The following is a 19,194-nucleotide window of genomic DNA, read 5'->3' as shown; positions in this document are numbered from 1 at the left end:
AAGCACAATTCGAGTGGGACCCCACCGGAGGAGACCTCATGGGGTTCACTCAAGAAACGCGGGCAGCTGCAGCAGAGCGAGTGGAGTGCTGCCGCCAGCAGTTGGCAGCCTTTGAGCAAGAGCGGAAAGAGAGGCGGGTCCGAGAGCAGCGGCTGCAAGAACAGAGCGCAGGGCAGAAGAGCCGGACCAGGAGGAACCCCCGTGCAGCTCATGGTCCCCGTACCACCGGGACTGTGATTAAATTCAACCTGCAGCATGGGTGGGGCTTCATAAGAGACCATCATACCCCCGGCGACATCTTTGTAACCCGCAGAGACGTAGAGAGCCATCTGCCGGAGGGACACAGAGGTCGTGACCTGTACGTAGGGGACGAGGTCACGTTACCCTACGCCCTCCATGTGCATCGCCTGACGGAGGAGGAGCTGCGGTGTGAGGAGGAGCAAGAGGACCCGGACGGGTCTGAAGACAAAGAAGGAGCAGGAGGACGCCGTCGTTAAAGTACGGTAAAGAGACTGTAAATAGTTACCCGTCTGGGTACAGTGAACTGTTGCTGCTTTAAATATGTCCCCGTTGGGACAAGTGTAAACTGTTAACCTGTGTGTCCCTTAATCCAACTGACCGAGGACTGAGAGCGGTCATTCCTTTCCTGATACCTGGCCGAGGACTGAGAGCGGCCATATTCCCCTTGTATATAGTTGCGCTTCTTAAAGTGCCCCCTACCGGTTTTATAGGAAACTGTTGTTTTTCTTGAAGAGACTGTCGCACTTTACCCGGTCACAAGTTGCACCGTGGCCGGAGGAACAAGAATGTTATTTATAAAAAGTTTTATGCTGATAGTATATATGATGTTTTATATGTTTATGTTTTATGAAAAAAAAAAAAATTGTATGTTTATGGATGTTTATTCTTTTACAGCCCGAGGACGTGCTGTGATTTACCAGGGGGGAATGTAGCACCCTGAGGATTCGGCTGCTACAGGGGTATTACACCTCAAGCCAGAGGTGTGATATTCCACTCCCGGGTAAGGATGGAGTGTGGAACTGAGCTCAGTAGGCTGCATACACTACATACATCCCATTTCCGGGGGACAGACCGACGGTACTCCCACCAGTTTATGTGCAGGTACGATAGTGTCTGTCCCTGGCTGGAGTGGGAGGGGGGTGGAACATCCCAGTAGTGTAGGGGCAGATAGGGGGAGCAGTCTGGGTAATGCTAGGAGCTCATTGGGTGCTGGTCACCTGAGCTCACACATAGAGGGAGTATATAAGGTGGGAACCATCTTAGATCAGGGTCAGACAGGCAGACAGCTACTAGTCAGTCTGTTGTAGAGGGTCAAGCAGTCCTGAATGAAGAGAGAGAGGAGTCAGAAGGACCCAGAGGGGAAGAAGAGGGAACCCCAAGAGCCCAAATACAAGCAACAGGGTGAAGGGTTGGCACAAGGGTACCGGATCCCAAGCTGGTGGAGGGCACTAATCCTCAGCCAGAGACCGGAGGTTGTGGGCAGGATCTGCCACGACCCCCCACTAAATCCACAAGGAAGGCAGACCAAGTATAGGGTCAGGGAACCCAGAGGAGGTGTACCCACCAAGAGACCCGAGGGAGCCGGACATAGGTGGATCCCTGGTGGGGAAGGCCAGAGAAAAGGAACGTCAGAAAGGGAGCTCAGGATCACGCTCCAGAATTACCTGGGGGTTGGCCGAGTCCAGGACCTGGTGGACGCAGCACGGCTCGGGCGGTCACTCAAGGCCGGAGTGACCAGAACAACAGCAGTAAGTAAAAACCCTGAACTGCACAGCCCGACTCTGAGTCTTAATACCATCCTCACTGCACCACCACAACCACCACCCTCTACAACTGACCCCCTGAGGCTATACCCCTCCCGTTGGGGGTTATACTACCAGAAGCTGCACACACACCACCAGCCTCAGCGGACCCTGCTGCAGCGGCGGCCGTATTGACCGCAAATCAACGGGTGGCATAGTCGACACTAAAGAACATCCAGCAACATCTGTAGGACTGCCACACACTGAGCTTGACACCCTGGGCACGGACCGGGTCACCACCACTCGGAGACTACAACCCCCATCTGATCCGGCTCCGGGTATCCCCCAACCAACACTGGCCCAGGGGGCGCGTCATATGTACACAGTGACTGCACCAGAAGAATAGTGAGTACAGCTCTGGGTATAATACAGGATGTAACTCAGGATCAGTAATGTAATGTATGTACACAGTCACTGCACCAGCAGAATAGTGAGTGCAGCTCTGGAGTATAATACAGGATGTAACTCAGGATCAGTAATGTAATTTATGTACACAGTGACTGCACCAGCAGGATAATGAGTGCAGCTCTGGAGTAAAATACAGGAGGTAACTCATGATCAGTAATGTAATGTATGTACACAGTGACTGCACCAGCAGAATAGTGAGTGCAGCTCTGCAGTATAATACAGGATGTAACTCAGGATCAGTAATGTATGTACACAGTGACTGCACCAGCAGAATAATGAGTGCAGCTCTGGAGTATAATACAGGATGTAACTCAGGATCAGTAATGTAATGTATGTACACAGTGACTGCACCAGCAGAATAGTGAGTGCAGCTCTGGAGTATAATACAGGAGGTAACTCAGGATCAGTAATGTAATGTATGTACACAGTGACTGCACCAGCAGAATAGTGAGTGCAGCTCTGGAGTATAATACAGGAGGTAACTCAGGATTAGTACAGGATCAGTAATGTAATGTATGTACATAGTGACTGCACCAGCAGAATAGTGAGTGCAGCTCTGGAGTATAATACAGGATGTAACTCAGGATCAGTAATGTATGTACACAGTGACTGCACCAGAAGAATAGTGAGTACAGCTCTGGGTATAATACTGGATGTAACTCAGGATCAGTAATATAATGTATGTACACAGTGACTGCACCAGCAGAATAGTGAGTGCAGCTCTGGAGTATAATACAGGATGTAACTCAGGATCAGTAATGTAATGTATGTACACAGTGACTGCACCAGGAGAGTAGAGAGTGCAGCTCTGGAGTATAATACAGGAGGCAACTCAGGATCAGTAATGTAATGTTTGTACACAGTGACTGCACCAGCAGAATAGTGAGTGCAGCTCTGGAGAATAATACAGGATGTAACTCAGGATCAGTAATGTAATGTTTGTACACAGTGACTGCACCAGCAGAATAGTGAGTGCAGCTCTGGAGTATAATACAGGAGGTAACTCAGGATCAGTAATGTAATGTTTGTACACAGTGACTGCACCAGCAGAATAGTGAGTGCAGCTCTGGAGAATAATACAGGAGGTAACTCAGGATCAGTAATGTAATGTTTGTACACAGTGACTGCACCAGCAGAATAGTGAGTGCAGCTCTGGAGTATAATACAGGATGTAACTCAGTATCAGTAATGTAATGTATGTACACAGTGATTCCACCAGCAGAATAGTGAGTGCAGCTCTGGAGTATAATACAGGATGTAACTCAGGATCAGTAATGTAATGTATGTACACAGTGACTGCACCAGCAGAATAGTGAGTTCAACTCTGGAGTATAATACAGGATGTAACTCAGGATCAGTAATGTAATGTATGTACACAGTGACTGCACCAGCAGAATAGTGAGTGCAGCTCTGGAGTATAATACAGGATGTAACTCAGGATCAGTAATGTAATGTATGTACACAGTGCCTGCACCAGCAGAATAGTGAGTGCAGCTCTGGAGTATAATACAGGATGTAACTCAGGATCAGTAATGTAATGTATGTACACAGTGACTGCACCAGCAGAATAGTGAGCGCAGCTCTGGAGAATAATACAGGATGTAACTCAGGATCAGTAATGTAATGTATGTACACAGTGACTGCACCAGCAGAATAGTGAGTGCAGCTCTGGAGTATAATACAGGAGGTAACTCATGATCAGTAATGTAATGAATGTACACAGTGACTGCACCAGCAGAATAGTGAGTGCAGCTCTGGAGTATAATACAGGAGGTAACTCAGGATCAGTAATGTAATGTATGTACACAGTGACTGCACCAGCAGAATAGTGAGTGCAGCTCTGGAGTATAATACAGGAGGTAACTCAGGATTAGTACAGGATCAGTAATGTAATGTATGTACATAGTGACTGCACCAGCAGAATAGTGAGTGCAGCTCTGGAGTATAATACAGGATGTAACTCAGGATCAGTAATGTATGTACACAGTGACTGCACCAGAAGAATAGTGAGTACAGCTCTGGGTATAATACAGGATGTAACTCAGGATCAGTAATGTAATGTATGTACACAGTCACTGCACCAGCAGAATAGTGAGTGCAGCTCTGCAGTATAATACAGGATGTAACTCAGGATCAGTAATGTAATGTATGTACACAGTGACTGCACCAGCAGAATAGTGAGTGCAGCTCTGGAGTATAATACAGGATGTAACTCAGGATCAGTAATGTAATGTATGTACACAGTGACTGCACCAGCAGAATAATGAGTGCAGCTCTGGAGTATAATACAGGATGTAACTCAGGATCAGTAATGTAATGTATGTACACAGTGACTGCACCAGCAGAATAGTGAGTGCAGCTCTGGAGTATAATACAGGATGTAACTCAGGATCAGTAATATAATGTATGTACACAGTGACTGCACCAGCAGAATAGTGAGTACAGCTCTGGGTATAATACTGGATGTAACTCAGGATCAGTAATATAATGTATGTACACAGTGACTGCACCAGCAGAATAGTGAGTGCAGCTCTGGAGTATAATACAGGATGTAACTCAGGATCAGTAATGTAATGTATGTGCACAGTGACTGCACCAGCAGAATAGTGAGTGCAGCTCTGGGGTATAATACAGGAGGTAACTCGGGATCAGTAATGTAATGTATGTACACAGTGACTGCACCAGCAGAATAGTGAGTGCAGCTCTGGAGTATAATACAGGATGTAACTCAGGATCAGTAATATAATGTATGTACACAGTGACTGCACCAGCAGAATAGTGAGTACAGCTCTGGGTATAATACTGGATGTAACTCAGGATCAGTAATATAATGTATGAACACAGTGACTGCACCAGCAGAATAGTGAGTGCAGCTCTGGAGTATAATACAGGATGTAACTCAGGATCAGTAATGTAATGTATGTACACAGTGACTGCACCAGGAGAGTAGAGAGTGCAGCTCTGGAGTATAATACAGGAGGCAACTCAGGATCAGTAATGTAATGTTTGTACACAGTGACTGCACCAGCAGAATAGTGAGTGCAGCTCTGGAGAATAATACAGGATGTAACTCAGGATCAGTAATGTAATGTTTGTACACAGTGACTGCACCAGCAGAATAGTGAGTGCAGCTCTGGAGTATAATACAGGAGGTAACTCAGGATCAGTAATGTAATGTTTGTACACAGTGACTGCACCAGCAGAATAGTGAGTGCAGCTCTGGAGAATAATACAGGAGGTAACTCAGGATCAGTAATGTAATGTTTGTACACAGTGACTGCACCAGCAGAATAGTGAGTGCAGCTCTGGAGTATAATACAGGATGTAACTCAGTATCAGTAATGTAATGTATGTACACAGTGATTCCACCAGCAGAATAGTGAGTGCAGCTCTGGCGTATAATACAGGATGTAACTCAGGATCAGTAATCTAATGTATGTACACAGTGACTGCACCAGCAGAATAGTGAGTGCAGCTCTGGAGTATAATACAGGATGTAACTCAGGATCAGTAATGTAATGTATGTACACAGTGACTGCACCAGCAGAATAGTGAGTGCAGCTCTGGAGTATAATACAGGATGTAACTCAGGATCACTAATGTAATGCATGTACACAGTGACTGCACCAGCAGAATAGTGAGTGCAGCTCTGGAGTATAATACAGGATGTAACGAAGGATCAGTAATGTAATGTATGTACACAGTGACTGCACCAGCAGAATAGTGAGTGCAGCTCTGGAGTATAATACAGGATGTAACTCAGGATCAGTAATGTAATGTATGTACACAGTGCCTGCACCAGCAGAATAGTGAGTGCAGCTCTGGAGTATAATACAGGATGTAACTCAGGATCAGTAATGTAATGTATGTACACAGTGACTGCACCAGCAGAATAGTGAGCGCAGCTCTGGAGAATAATACAGGATGTAACTCAGGATCAGTAATGTAATGTATGTACACAGTGACTGCACCAGCAGAATAGTGAGTGCAGCTCTGGAGTATAATACAGGAGGTAACTCAGGATCAGTAATGTAATGAATGTACACAGTGACTGCACCAGCAGAATAGTGAGTGCAGCTCTGGAGAATAATACAGGATGTAACTCAGGATCAGTAATGTAATGTATTTACACAGTGCCTGCACCAGCAGAATAGTGAGTGCAGCTCTGGAGTATAATACAGGATGTAACTCAGGATCAGTAATGTAATGTATGTACACAGTGACTGCACCAGCAGAATAGTGAGCGCAGCTCTGGAGAATAATACAGGATGTAACTCAGGATCAGTAATGTAATGTATGTACACAGTGACTGCACCAGCAGAATAGTGAGTGCAGCTCTGGAGTATAATACAGGAGGTAACTCAAGATCAGTAATGTAATGAATGTACACAGTGACTGCACCAGCAGAATAGTGAGTGCAGCTCTGGAGTATAATACAGGAGGTAACTCAGGATCAGTAATGTAATGTATGTACACAGTGACTGCACCAGCAGAATAGTGAGTGCTGCTGTGTAGTATAATGCAGGAGGTAACTCAGGATCAGTAATGTAATGTATGTACACAGTGACTGCACCAGCAGAATAGTGAGTGCAGCTCTGGAGAATAATACAGGATGTAACTCAGGATCAGTAATGTAATGTATGTACACAGTGACTGCACCAGCAGAATAGTGAGCGCAGCTCTGGAGTATAATACAGGATGTAACTCAGGATCAGTAATGTAATATATGTACACAGTGACTCCACCAGCAGAATAGTGAGTGCAGCTCTGGGGTGTAATACAGGATGTAACTCAGGATCAGTACAGGATCAGTAATGTAATGTATGTACACAGTGACTGCACCAGCAGAATAGTGAGTGCAGCTCTGGAGTATAATACAGGAGGTAACTCAGGATCAGTAATGTAATGTATGTACACAGTGACTGCACCAGCAGAATAGTGAGTGCAGCTCTGGAGTATAATACAGGATGTAACTCAGGATCAGTAATGTAATGTATGTACACAGTGACTGCACCAGCAGGATAATGAGTGCAGCTCTAGAGTAAAATACAGGAGGTAACTCATGATCAGTAATGTAATGTATGTACACAGTGACTGCACCAGCAGAATAGTGAGTGCAGCTCTGCAGTATAATACAGTATGTAACTCAGGATCAGTAATGTATGTACACAGTGACTGCACCAGCAGAATAATGAGTGCAGCTCTGGAGTATAATACAGGATGTAACTCAGGATCAGTAATGTAATGTATGTACACAGTGACTGCACCAGCAGAATAGTGAGTGCAGCTCTGGAGTATAATACAGGAGGTAACTCAGGATTAGTACAGGATCAGTAATGTAATGTATGTACATAGTGACTGCACCAGCAGAATAGTGAGTGCAGCTCTGGAGTATAATACAGGATGTAACTCAGGATCAGTAATGTATGTACACAGTGACTGCACCAGAAGAATAGTGAGTACAGCTCTGGGTATAATACAGGATGTAACTCAGGATCAGTAATGTAATGTATGTACACAGTCACTGCACCAGCAGAATAGTGAGTGCAGCTCTGCAGTATAATACAGGATGTAACTCAGGATCAGTAATGTAATGTATGTACACAGTGACTGCACCAGCAGAATAGTGAGTGCAGCTCTGGAGTATAATACAGGATGTAACTCAGGATCAGTAATGTAATGTATGTACACAGTGACTGCACCAGCAGAATAATGAGTGCAGCTCTGGAGTATAATACAGGATGTAACTCAGGATCAGTAATGTAATGTATGTACACAGTGACTGCACCAGCAGAATAGTGAGTGCAGCTCTGGAGTATAATACAGGATGTAACTCAGGATCAGTAATATAATGTATGTACACAGTGACTGCACCAGCAGAATAGTGAGTACAGCTCTGGGTATAATACTGGATGTAACTCAGGATCAGTAATATAATGTATGTACACAGTGACTGCACCAGCAGAATAGTGAGTGCAGCTCTGGAGTATAATACAGGATGTAACTCAGGATCAGTAATGTAATGTATGTGCACAGTGACTGCACCAGCAGAATAGTGAGTGCAGCTCTGGGGTATAATACAGGAGGTAACTCGGGATCAGTAATGTAATGTATGTACACAGTGACTGCACCAGCAGAATAGTGAGTGCAGCTCTGGAGTATAATACAGGATGTAACTCAGGATCAGTAATATAATGTATGTACACAGTGACTGCACCAGCAGAATAGTGAGTACAGCTCTGGGTATAATACTGGATGTAACTCAGGATCAGTAATATAATGTATGAACACAGTGACTGCACCAGCAGAATAGTGAGTGCAGCTCTGGAGTATAATACAGGATGTAACTCAGGATCAGTAATGTAATGTATGTACACAGTGACTGCACCAGGAGAGTAGAGAGTGCAGCTCTGGAGTATAATACAGGAGGCAACTCAGGATCAGTAATGTAATGTTTGTACACAGTGACTGCACCAGCAGAATAGTGAGTGCAGCTCTGGAGAATAATACAGGATGTAACTCAGGATCAGTAATGTAATGTTTGTACACAGTGACTGCACCAGCAGAATAGTGAGTGCAGCTCTGGAGTATAATACAGGAGGTAACTCAGGATCAGTAATGTAATGTTTGTACACAGTGACTGCACCAGCAGAATAGTGAGTGCAGCTCTGGAGAATAATACAGGAGGTAACTCAGGATCAGTAATGTAATGTTTGTACACAGTGACTGCACCAGCAGAATAGTGAGTGCAGCTCTGGAGTATAATACAGGATGTAACTCCGTATCAGTAATGTAATGTATGTACACAGTGATTCCACCAGCAGAATAGTGAGTGCAGCTCTGGCGTATAATACAGGATGTAACTCAGGATCAGTAATCTAATGTATGTACACAGTGACTGCACCAGCAGAATAGTGAGTGCAGCTCTGGAGTATAATACAGGATGTAACTCAGGATCAGTAATGTAATGTATGTACACAGTGACTGCACCAGCAGAATAGTGAGTGCAGCTCTGGAGTATAATACAGGATGTAACTCAGGATCACTAATGTAATGCATGTACACAGTGACTGCACCAGCAGAATAGTGAGTGCAGCTCTGGAGTATAATACAGGATGTAACGAAGGATCAGTAATGTAATGTATGTACACAGTGACTGCACCAGCAGAATAGTGAGTGCAGCTCTGGAGTATAATACAGGATGTAACTCAGGATCAGTAATGTAATGTATGTACACAGTGCCTGCACCAGCAGAATAGTGAGTGCAGCTCTGGAGTATAATACAGGATGTAACTCAGGATCAGTAATGTAATGTATGTACACAGTGACTGCACCAGCAGAATAGTGAGCGCAGCTCTGGAGAATAATACAGGATGTAACTCAGGATCAGTAATGTAATGTATGTACACAGTGACTGCACCAGCAGAATAGTGAGTGCAGCTCTGGAGTATAATACAGGAGGTAACTCAGGATCAGTAATGTAATGAATGTACACAGTGACTGCACCAGCAGAATAGTGAGTGCAGCTCTGGAGAATAATACAGGATGTAACTCAGGATCAGTAATGTAATGTATGTACACAGTGCCTGCACCAGCAGAATAGTGAGTGCAGCTCTGGAGTATAATACAGGATGTAACTCAGGATCAGTAATGTAATGTATGTACACAGTGACTGCACCAGCAGAATAGTGAGCGCAGCTCTGGAGAATAATACAGGATGTAACTCAGGATCAGTAATGTAATGTATGTACACAGTGACTGCACCAGCAGAATAGTGAGTGCAGCTCTGGAGTATAATACAGGAGGTAACTCAAGATCAGTAATGTAATGAATGTACACAGTGACTGCACCAGCAGAATAGTGAGTGCAGCTCTGGAGTATAATACAGGAGGTAACTCAGGATCAGTAATGTAATGTATGTACACAGTGACTGCACCAGCAGAATAGTGAGTGCTGCTGTGTAGTATAATGCAGGAGGTAACTCAGGATCAGTAATGTAATGTATGTACACAGTGACTGCACCAGCAGAATAGTGAGTGCAGCTCTGGAGAATAATACAGGATGTAACTCAGGATCAGTAATGTAATGTATGTACACAGTGACTGCACCAGCAGAATAGTGAGCGCAGCTCTGGAGTATAATACAGGATGTAACTCAGGATCAGTAATGTAATATATGTACACAGTGACTCCACCAGCAGAATAGTGAGTGCAGCTCTGGGGTGTAATACAGGATGTAACTCAGGATCAGTACAGGATCAGTAATGTAATGTATGTACACAGTGACTGCACCAGCAGAATAGTGAGTACAGCTCTGGAGTATAATACGGGATGTCACTCAGGATCAGTAATGTAATGTATGTACACAGTGACTGCACCAGCAGAATAGTGAGTGCAGCTCTGGAGTATAATACAGGAGGTAACTCAGGATCAGTAATGTAATGTATGTACACAGTGACTGCACCAGCAGAATAGTGAGTGCAGCTCTGGAGTATAATACAGGATGTAACTCAGGATCAGTAATGTAATGTATGTACACAGTGACTGCACCAGCAGGATAATGAGTGCAGCTCTGGAGTAAAATACAGGAGGTAACTCATGATCAGTAATGTAATGTATGTACACAGTGACTGCACCAGCAGAATAGTGAGTGCAGCTCTGCAGTATAATACAGTATGTAACTCAGGATCAGTAATGTATGTACACAGTGACTGCACCAGCAGAATAATGAGTGCAGCTCTGGAGTATAATACAGGATGTAACTCAGGATCAGTAATGTAATGTATGTACACAGTGACTGCACCAGCAGAATAGTGAGTGCAGCTCTGGAGTATAATACAGGAGGTAACTCAGGATTAGTACAGGATCAGTAATGTAATGTATGTACATAGTGACTGCACCAGCAGAATAGTGAGTGCAGCTCTGGAGTATAATACAGGATGTAACTCAGGATCAGTAATGTATGTACACAGTGACTGCACCAGAAGAATAGTGAGTACAGCTCTGGGTATAATACAGGATGTAACTCAGGATCAGTAATGTAATGTATGTACACAGTCACTGCACCAGCAGAATAGTGAGTGCAGCTCTGCAGTATAATACAGGATGTAACTCAGGATCAGTAATGTAATGTATGTACACAGTGACTGCACCAGCAGAATAGTGAGTGCAGCTCTGGAGTATAATACAGGATGTAACTCAGGATCAGTAATGTAATGTATGTACACAGTGACTGCACCAGCAGAATAATGAGTGCAGCTCTGGAGTATAATACAGGATGTAACTCAGGATCAGTAATGTAATGTATGTACACAGTGACTGCACCAGCAGAATAGTGAGTGCAGCTCTGGAGTATAATACAGGATGTAACTCAGGATCAGTAATATAATGTATGTACACAGTGACTGCACCAGAAGAATAGTGAGTACAGCTCTGGGTATAATACTGGATGTAACTCAGGATCAGTAATATAATGTATGTACACAGTGACTGCACCAGCAGAATAGTGAGTGCAGCTCTGGAGTATAATACAGGATGTAACTCAGGATCAGTAATGTAATGTATGTGCACAGTGACTGCACCAGCAGAATAGTGAGTGCAGCTCTGGGGTATAATACAGGAGGTAACTCGGGATCAGTAATGTAATGTATGTACACAGTGACTGCACCAGCAGAATAGTGAGTGCAGCTCTGGAGTATAATACAGGATGTAACTCAGGATCAGTAATATAATGTATGTACACAGTGACTGCACCAGCAGAATAGTGAGTACAGCTCTGGGTATAATACTGGATGTAACTCAAGATCAGTAATATAATGTATGTACACAGTGACTGCACCTGCAGAATAGTGAGTGCAGCTCTGGAGTATAATACAGGATGTAACTCAGGATCAGTAATGTAATGTATGTACACAGTGACTGCACCAGGAGAGTAGAGAGTGCAGCTCTGGAGTATAATACAGGAGGCAACTCAGGATCAGTAATGTAATGTTTGTACACAGTGACTGCACCAGCAGAATAGTGAGTGCAGCTCTGGAGAATAATACAGGATGTAACTCAGGATCAGTAATGTAATGTTTGTACACAGTGACTGCACCAGCAGAATAGTGAGTGCAGCTCTGGAGTATAATACAGGAGGTAACTCAGGATCAGTAATGTAATGTTTGTACACAGTGACTGCACCAGCAGAATAGTGAGTGCAGCTCTGGAGAATAATACAGGAGGTAACTCAGGATCAGTAATGTAATGTTTGTACACAGTGACTGCACCAGCAGAATAGTGAGTGCAGCTCTGGAGTATAATACAGGATGTAACTCAGTATCAGTAATGTAATGTATGTACACAGTGATTCCACCAGCAGAATAGTGAGTGCAGCTCTGGAGTATAATACAGGATGTAACTCAGGATCAGTAATGTAATGTATGTACACAGTGACTGCACCAGCAGAATAGTGAGTTCAACTCTGGAGTATAATACAGGATGTAACTCAGGATCAGTAATGTAATGTATGTACACAGTGACTGCACCAGCAGAATAGTGAGTGCAGCTCTGGAGTATAATACAGGATGTAACTCAGGATCAGTAATGTAATGTATGTACACAGTGACTGCACCAGCAGAATAGTGAGTGCAGCTCTGGAGTATAATACAGGATGTAACTCAGGATCACTAATGTAATGCATGTACACAGTGACTGCACCAGCAGAATAGTGAGTGCAGCTCTGGAGTATAATACAGGATGTAACGAAGGATCAGTAATGTAATGTATGTACACAGTGACTGCACCAGCAGAATAGTGAGTGCAGCTCTGGAGTATAATACAGGATGTAACTCAGGATCAGTAATGTAATGTATGTACACAGTGCCTGCACCAGCAGAATAGTGAGTGCAGCTCTGGAGTATAATACAGGATGTAACTCAGGATCAGTAATGTAATGTATGTACACAGTGACTGCACCAGCAGAATAGTGAGCGCAGCTCTGGAGAATAATACAGGATGTAACTCAGGATCAGTAATGTAATGTATGTACACAGTGACTGCACCAGCAGAATAGTGAGTGCAGCTCTGGAGTATAATACAGGAGGTAACTCAGGATCAGTAATGTAATGAATGTACACAGTGACTGCACCAGCAGAATAGTGAGTGCAGCTCTGGAGAATAATACAGGATGTAACTCAGGATCAGTAATGTAATGTATGTACACAGTGCCTGCACCAGCAGAATAGTGAGTGCAGCTCTGGAGTATAATACAGGATGTAACTCAGGATCAGTAATGTAATGTATGTACACAGTGACTGCACCAGCAGAATAGTGAGCGCAGCTCTGGAGAATAATACAGGATGTAACTCAGGATCAGTAATGTAATGTATGTACACAGTGACTGCACCAGCAGAATAGTGAGTGCAGCTCTGGAGTATAATACAGGAGGTAACTCAAGATCAGTAATGTAATGAATGTACACAGTGACTGCACCAGCAGAATAGTGAGTGCAGCTCTGGAGTATAATACAGGAGGTAACTCAGGATCAGTAATGTAATGTATGTACACAGTGACTGCACCAGCAGAATAGTGAGTGCTGCTGTGGAGTATAATGCAGGAGGTAACTCAGGATCAGTAATGTAATGTATGTACACAGTGACTGCACCAGCAGAATAGTGAGTGCAGCTCTGGAGAATAATACAGGATGTAACTCAGGATCAGTAATGTAATGTATGTACACAGTGACTGCACCAGCAGAATAGTGAGCGCAGCTCTGGAGTATAATACAGGATGTAACTCAGGATCAGTAAAGTAATATATGTACACAGTGACTCCACCAGCAGAATAGTGAGTGCAGCTCTGGGGTGTAATACAGGATGTAACTCAGGATCAGTACAGGATCAGTAATGTAATGTATGTACACAGTGACTGCACCAGCAGAATAGTGAGTACAGCTCTGGAGTATAATACGGGATGTCACTCAGGATCAGTAATGTAATGTATGTACACAGTGACTGCACCAGCAGAATAGTGAGTGCAGCTCTGGAGTATAATACAGGATGTAACTCAGGATCAGTAATGTAATGTATGTACACAGTGACTGCACCAGCGGAATAGTGAGTGCAGCTCTGGAGGATAATACAGTATGTAACTCAGGATCAGTAATGTAATGTATGTACACAGTGACTGCACCAGCAGAATAGTGAGTGCAGCTCTGGAGTATAATACAGGATGTAACTCAGGATCAGTAATGTAATGTATGTACACAGGGACTGCACCAGCCGCATAGTGAGTGCAGCTCTGGAGTATAATACAGGATGTAACTCAGGATCAGTAATGTAATGTATGTACACATTGACTGCACCAGCAGAATAGTGAGTGCAGCTCTGGAGTATAATACAGGATGTAACTCAGGATCAGTAATGTAATGTATGTACACAGTGACTGCACCAGCAGAATAGTGAGTGCAGCTCTGGAGTATAATACAGGATGTAACTCAGGATCAGTAATGTAATGTATGTACACAGTGACTGCACCAGCAGAATAGTGAGTGCAGCTCTGGAGTATAATACAGGAGGTAACTCAGGATCAGTAATGTAATGTATGTACACAGTGACTGCACCAGCAGAATAGTGAGTCCAGCTCTGGAGTATAATACAGGATTTAACTCAGGATCAGTAATGTAATGTATGTACACAGTGACTGCACCAGCAGAATAGTGAGTGCAGCTCTGGAGTATAATACAGGATGTAACTCAGGATCAGTAATGTAATGTATGTACACAGTGACTGCACCAGCAGAATAGTGAGTGCAGCTCTGGAGTGTAATACAGGATGTAACTCAGGATCAGTACAGGATCAGTAATGTAATGTATGTACACAGTGACTGCACCAGCAGAATAGTGAGTGCAGCTCTGGAGTATAATACAGGAGGTAACTCAGGATCAGTAATGTAATGTATGTACACAGTGACTCCACCAGTAGAATAGTGAGTGCAGCTCTGGGGTATAATACAGGATGTAACTCAGGATTAGTAATGTAATGTATGTACACAGTGACTGCACCAGCAGAATAGTGAGTGCAGCTCTGGAGTATAATACAGGATGTAACTCAGGATTAGTAATGTAATGTATGTACACAGTGACTGCACCAGCAGAATAGTGAGTGCAGCTCTGGAGTATAATACAGGAGGTAACTCAGGATCAGTAATGTAATGTATGTACACAGTGACTGCACCAGGAGAATAGTGAGTGCAGCTTTGGAGATATAAAGGATAAGTAACAGGATATGTAATTGAATGTGATCATTTATAATTTGTGGTTTGTTTTGTATTTTTGGCTCATCAGTGTTTCCCTCTCTCCCGATGTTAGTGCCAGTGGCTCGTTAAACAGATTAATCTTGCTCTGGGCAGTGGACTTGTGTCCTTGTAACTAAACCTTCTGTAAGTCATGATGGGTTTAAACAATGTGACATTAACAAAGCTGAACATCTATTGTATCAGATAAGACTGTTTAGCGTCATGTTTCCACAATTGATGCTGAGTGTCACTTTTATGAGCAGGCTTCGCCCGAAGCAGAAATTGTTTATGATCTGGGGAACCAAAATCAGCAACTGCCGCCTCCTCCTATATCAGAGGCTTTACATGGAGAAAAAAGAGCAAAAGATGTCAAATTAGCAGCTTCTAAACGCCGAGACCAAGGTTAGTGCTTCTCCCTTACTCTTTTACTGACTGATTACCTCTCTTCCTAAGGTCACCAGATGCTTTTGAAACTAAAGAGGAAAAAATAAAATTGCAACTCCAAGTATGGCCAGTAGGCGGGATCATTCCAACGTTGCTACTATTCCAGGGCAGGAATTGTATGTAGAAATTATAGGGAGATGAGTAGTGATGAGCGAGCATGCTCGCTACTGCTCGAGATGCTCGCCGAGTATTTCCGGGTTGCTCGGCGGGAGCTCGGGTCCCCTCCCTGCTTGTTTGGTGCTCTTTAGAGAGCCAATGAACATGCAGGGATTGCCTGCCACTCACTGTAATGCCGCAGCCATGTTGGTTGTGGCATTACAGTGACTGGCTGGCCGCACAGCGTCATCAGGTCTATATCAGACCTGGCGCCGCCATGCTCGTCACAGTCACTCCGGATCAGACAGTGTAGGGAGAGGAGCTGCTGCTGCTGCGTCAGGGAGAGATTTGCTTGTGTATTAGGTAGTGTAGAGAGAAAAACCGTACATTACACATATCCATCTTAACAAACAGTCCTTCTGAGGACTAATCCATCTGCAGAGATATCAGGCAGGCAGTGTATATAGGCAGGCAGGCAGGGTATATAGCAGACTGCAGTGCATATAGCACAAGAGGCTCCATTCCAGTTCTGCCTTCTGCTGTTAGATATTTCTATACAAAGGCCCAGGTCTCAGGGGCCAGGAATACTTTTCTTTGGATCTTAATCCTCATTATTTGCTTAAACAGCAATCCAGAGAACACCGTTTTTCTGCGCCATTTGCATGTTGGCACTGCAAAATACAGCCATGTCCTTTCCATATTACAGCGCTAGAAATCCAGCTATTGAAAACTGTGTTTTCTCCGTCAAACGGATCACATATACGTTGTCAGAAAATACTGCCATTTCTGGCCTCCATTAAAAATTTCCTTTAGTGTGTCAGTGAAGCAATTCACACCAGTTTGCTGGTCAAACTACTTACCTACAGGCCAGGTATTTAAAACTCTGTTTTCTCCGTCACACGGATCACATATAAGTTCGCTCCAAACTCAGTCATTTGTAGTGAGTGTGGAAGATATTGTCCTCCATTTAAAATGGGCAAGGCACGTGGCAAGGGACGGGGAACTAGACGTGATGGTAATGGTGCATGCAGAGGCCACAACAAACACCCACATCTTCTTGTCTGACCTTCCTGTCCCAATTTCTAGGGGACCGCAGCACACCACTATTGAACCCAGAGCAGTGTCAAAAGGTTGTTGGTTGGATAGTGGATAATGCTTCCAGTCACTTAGCCACCACCACCATCACCCTGTCTTCCACACGGTCAAGTCTCAGTAGCCGTGAGTCTGGACTGCATATTCCTCACCCTGATCCTCCTTCCTCCCACCATGCCGAGTACCCAGAGACAACTGATCCCACACTTGGAGACTCTGAAGAGCGGTTCACTTTTCCATTTATAGATTCGGGCACCTCGCCCGGTCCACTTGAAGCGGGGCAAGAGGAGACCACGTGTAGCAATGCCCAAATATTTGAGCAGCCACGGTCACACGAAGGCGACGGTGGGAAAGTGTCACAAGAGGTGGACGATGATGAGACACAATTGCCAGAAAGTCAGGATGAGGACCAGGGTGCGGAAGTGGAAGAGGAGGAGGTGGTGGATGATATAGTAACTGACCAAACCTGGCAGGAGCACATGCAGAGCGAGGACAGCAGCACACAGGGGGAAGGAGGCAGAGCACCCCAACAGGCAGGAAGAAGAAGTGTGGTGGCCGCAGACAGAAAGCAGGCAACCTTTCCCCGTAACACCAACATGAAGGAAGTTGCCACTACAACTGTTAGGTCTTCCCGAGTCTGGTTGTTTTTTAAAGACTTTGCCGATAATCCCAAAAAGGCCATTTGCACCACCTGCCAGGCCACCTTCAGCAGGGGTGGCAAAACGACCAGCCTGACCACCACCAGCATGATTAGGCACATGGCAGCAAAGCACCCGATTTTGTGGGCCGAACCCCAGTGTCCAGATACAGTGTCTGCGGGTGGCATCATTGCTTCTTCCGCTGTTGTGCATGCAAGCCAATCCCCTGTCCATGGTGCATGCGAAGATGCCTCCTGCCCTGCACCTGTCGTTGCACACTCTCAAGTAGCAGCATCAGGAAGCACGTCCATGTCCTTGTCCCAGCGCAGCGTTCAGTTGTCCATACCCCAGTCCTTGGAACACAAGCGCAAATATGCAGCCAACGCCCCACAGCCCACACTACTAAATTCTCACATTTCACGACTGCTTGCGCTTGAAATGTTGCCTTTTAGGCTCTTGGAGACGGAAACATTCCGCAACCTGATGGCGGCGGCCGTCCCTCGGTACTCGGTCCCCAGTCACCACTATTTCTTCCAGTGTGCCGTCCCCGCATTACACAAGCACTTGTCCCAAAACATTAGCTGTGCTCTCAACAACGCAGTTACCGGTAAAGTCCACCTAACCACGGACACATGGACAAGTGCTTGTGGGCAGGGATGGTACATCTCGCTGACAGCACACTGGGTTAACATAGTGGAAGCCGGGACCCAGTCGGACCTTGGGACGGAACACATCCTCCCGACGCCAAGGATTGCGGGCCCTAGGTCAATCAGGGTTGCCCCCACGGTCTACAGCTCCTGCACCTCATCCTTCTCAGCCTCCTCCTCCTCTTCAGCCTCCATCTCCGAAATGACCACATCAGTCACAAGCTGGAAGCACTGCAGCACTGCCTCGGGCAAGCGGCAACAGGCTATGCTGAAGCTAATATACTTAGCTGAAAAACTGCACAATGCTGAAGAGTTGTGGACAGCTCTGAAAGAGCAGGCAGATCTGTGGCTCACACCGCTGAACCAACATCCAGGCATGGTCGTGTGTGACAATGGCCAGAACCTGGTGGCGGCTCTGAGGCGAGGCGAGCTCACACACGCTCCATGCGTGGCCCATGTGCTAAACCTCATGGTTCAGCGGTTTCTCAAATCCTACCCGGAGCTGCCGGATCTGCTTGTTAAAGTACGCCTCTTGTGTGCCCATTTTAGAAAGCCAGCTACAGCTTCCGCCGCCCTTGCAGTGTTTCAGCAGCGTTTGCAGTTTCCGGCTCACAAACTGGTGTGTGATGTCCCCACGTGTTGGAACTCTACACTGCAGATGTTGGGAAGGATTTGTGAGCAGAAGAGGGCAGTTGTTAAGTACCAGCATCAACAAGGCCATCGGTATTCAGTTCAGACTCCACACATAAGACCTCAGGAGTGGAAATGGATG

The 19,194-nt window shown here is 45.0% G+C and overlaps 1 protein-coding gene across 2 annotated transcripts in view; it reads left to right on the top strand.

Annotated features, from left to right (window-relative positions):
• LRRIQ3 (leucine rich repeats and IQ motif containing 3) overlaps positions 1–19,194 on the top strand; it is a 91,064-nt gene that overhangs the window by 55,728 nt on the left and 16,142 nt on the right. For both annotated transcript variants that reach the window (XM_073643898.1, XM_073643897.1), the window contains exon 7: positions 15,769–15,907. In XM_073643898.1, the coding sequence (XP_073499999.1) occupies positions 15,769–15,907 (139 nt within the window). The remainder of the gene's footprint in view (positions 1–15,768; positions 15,908–19,194) is intronic.

Source organism: Phyllobates terribilis, unplaced genomic scaffold (genome assembly GCF_046119375.1).
Source record: "Phyllobates terribilis strain yellow unplaced genomic scaffold, ASM4611937v1 Scaffold_8__6_contigs__length_399053987, whole genome shotgun sequence".
In the NCBI taxonomy this organism is placed as follows: domain Eukaryota; kingdom Metazoa; phylum Chordata; class Amphibia; order Anura; family Dendrobatidae; genus Phyllobates; species Phyllobates terribilis.
Note: the sequence above shows the minus strand (reverse complement) of the source record. Positions and strands in the feature narration are given on the sequence as shown.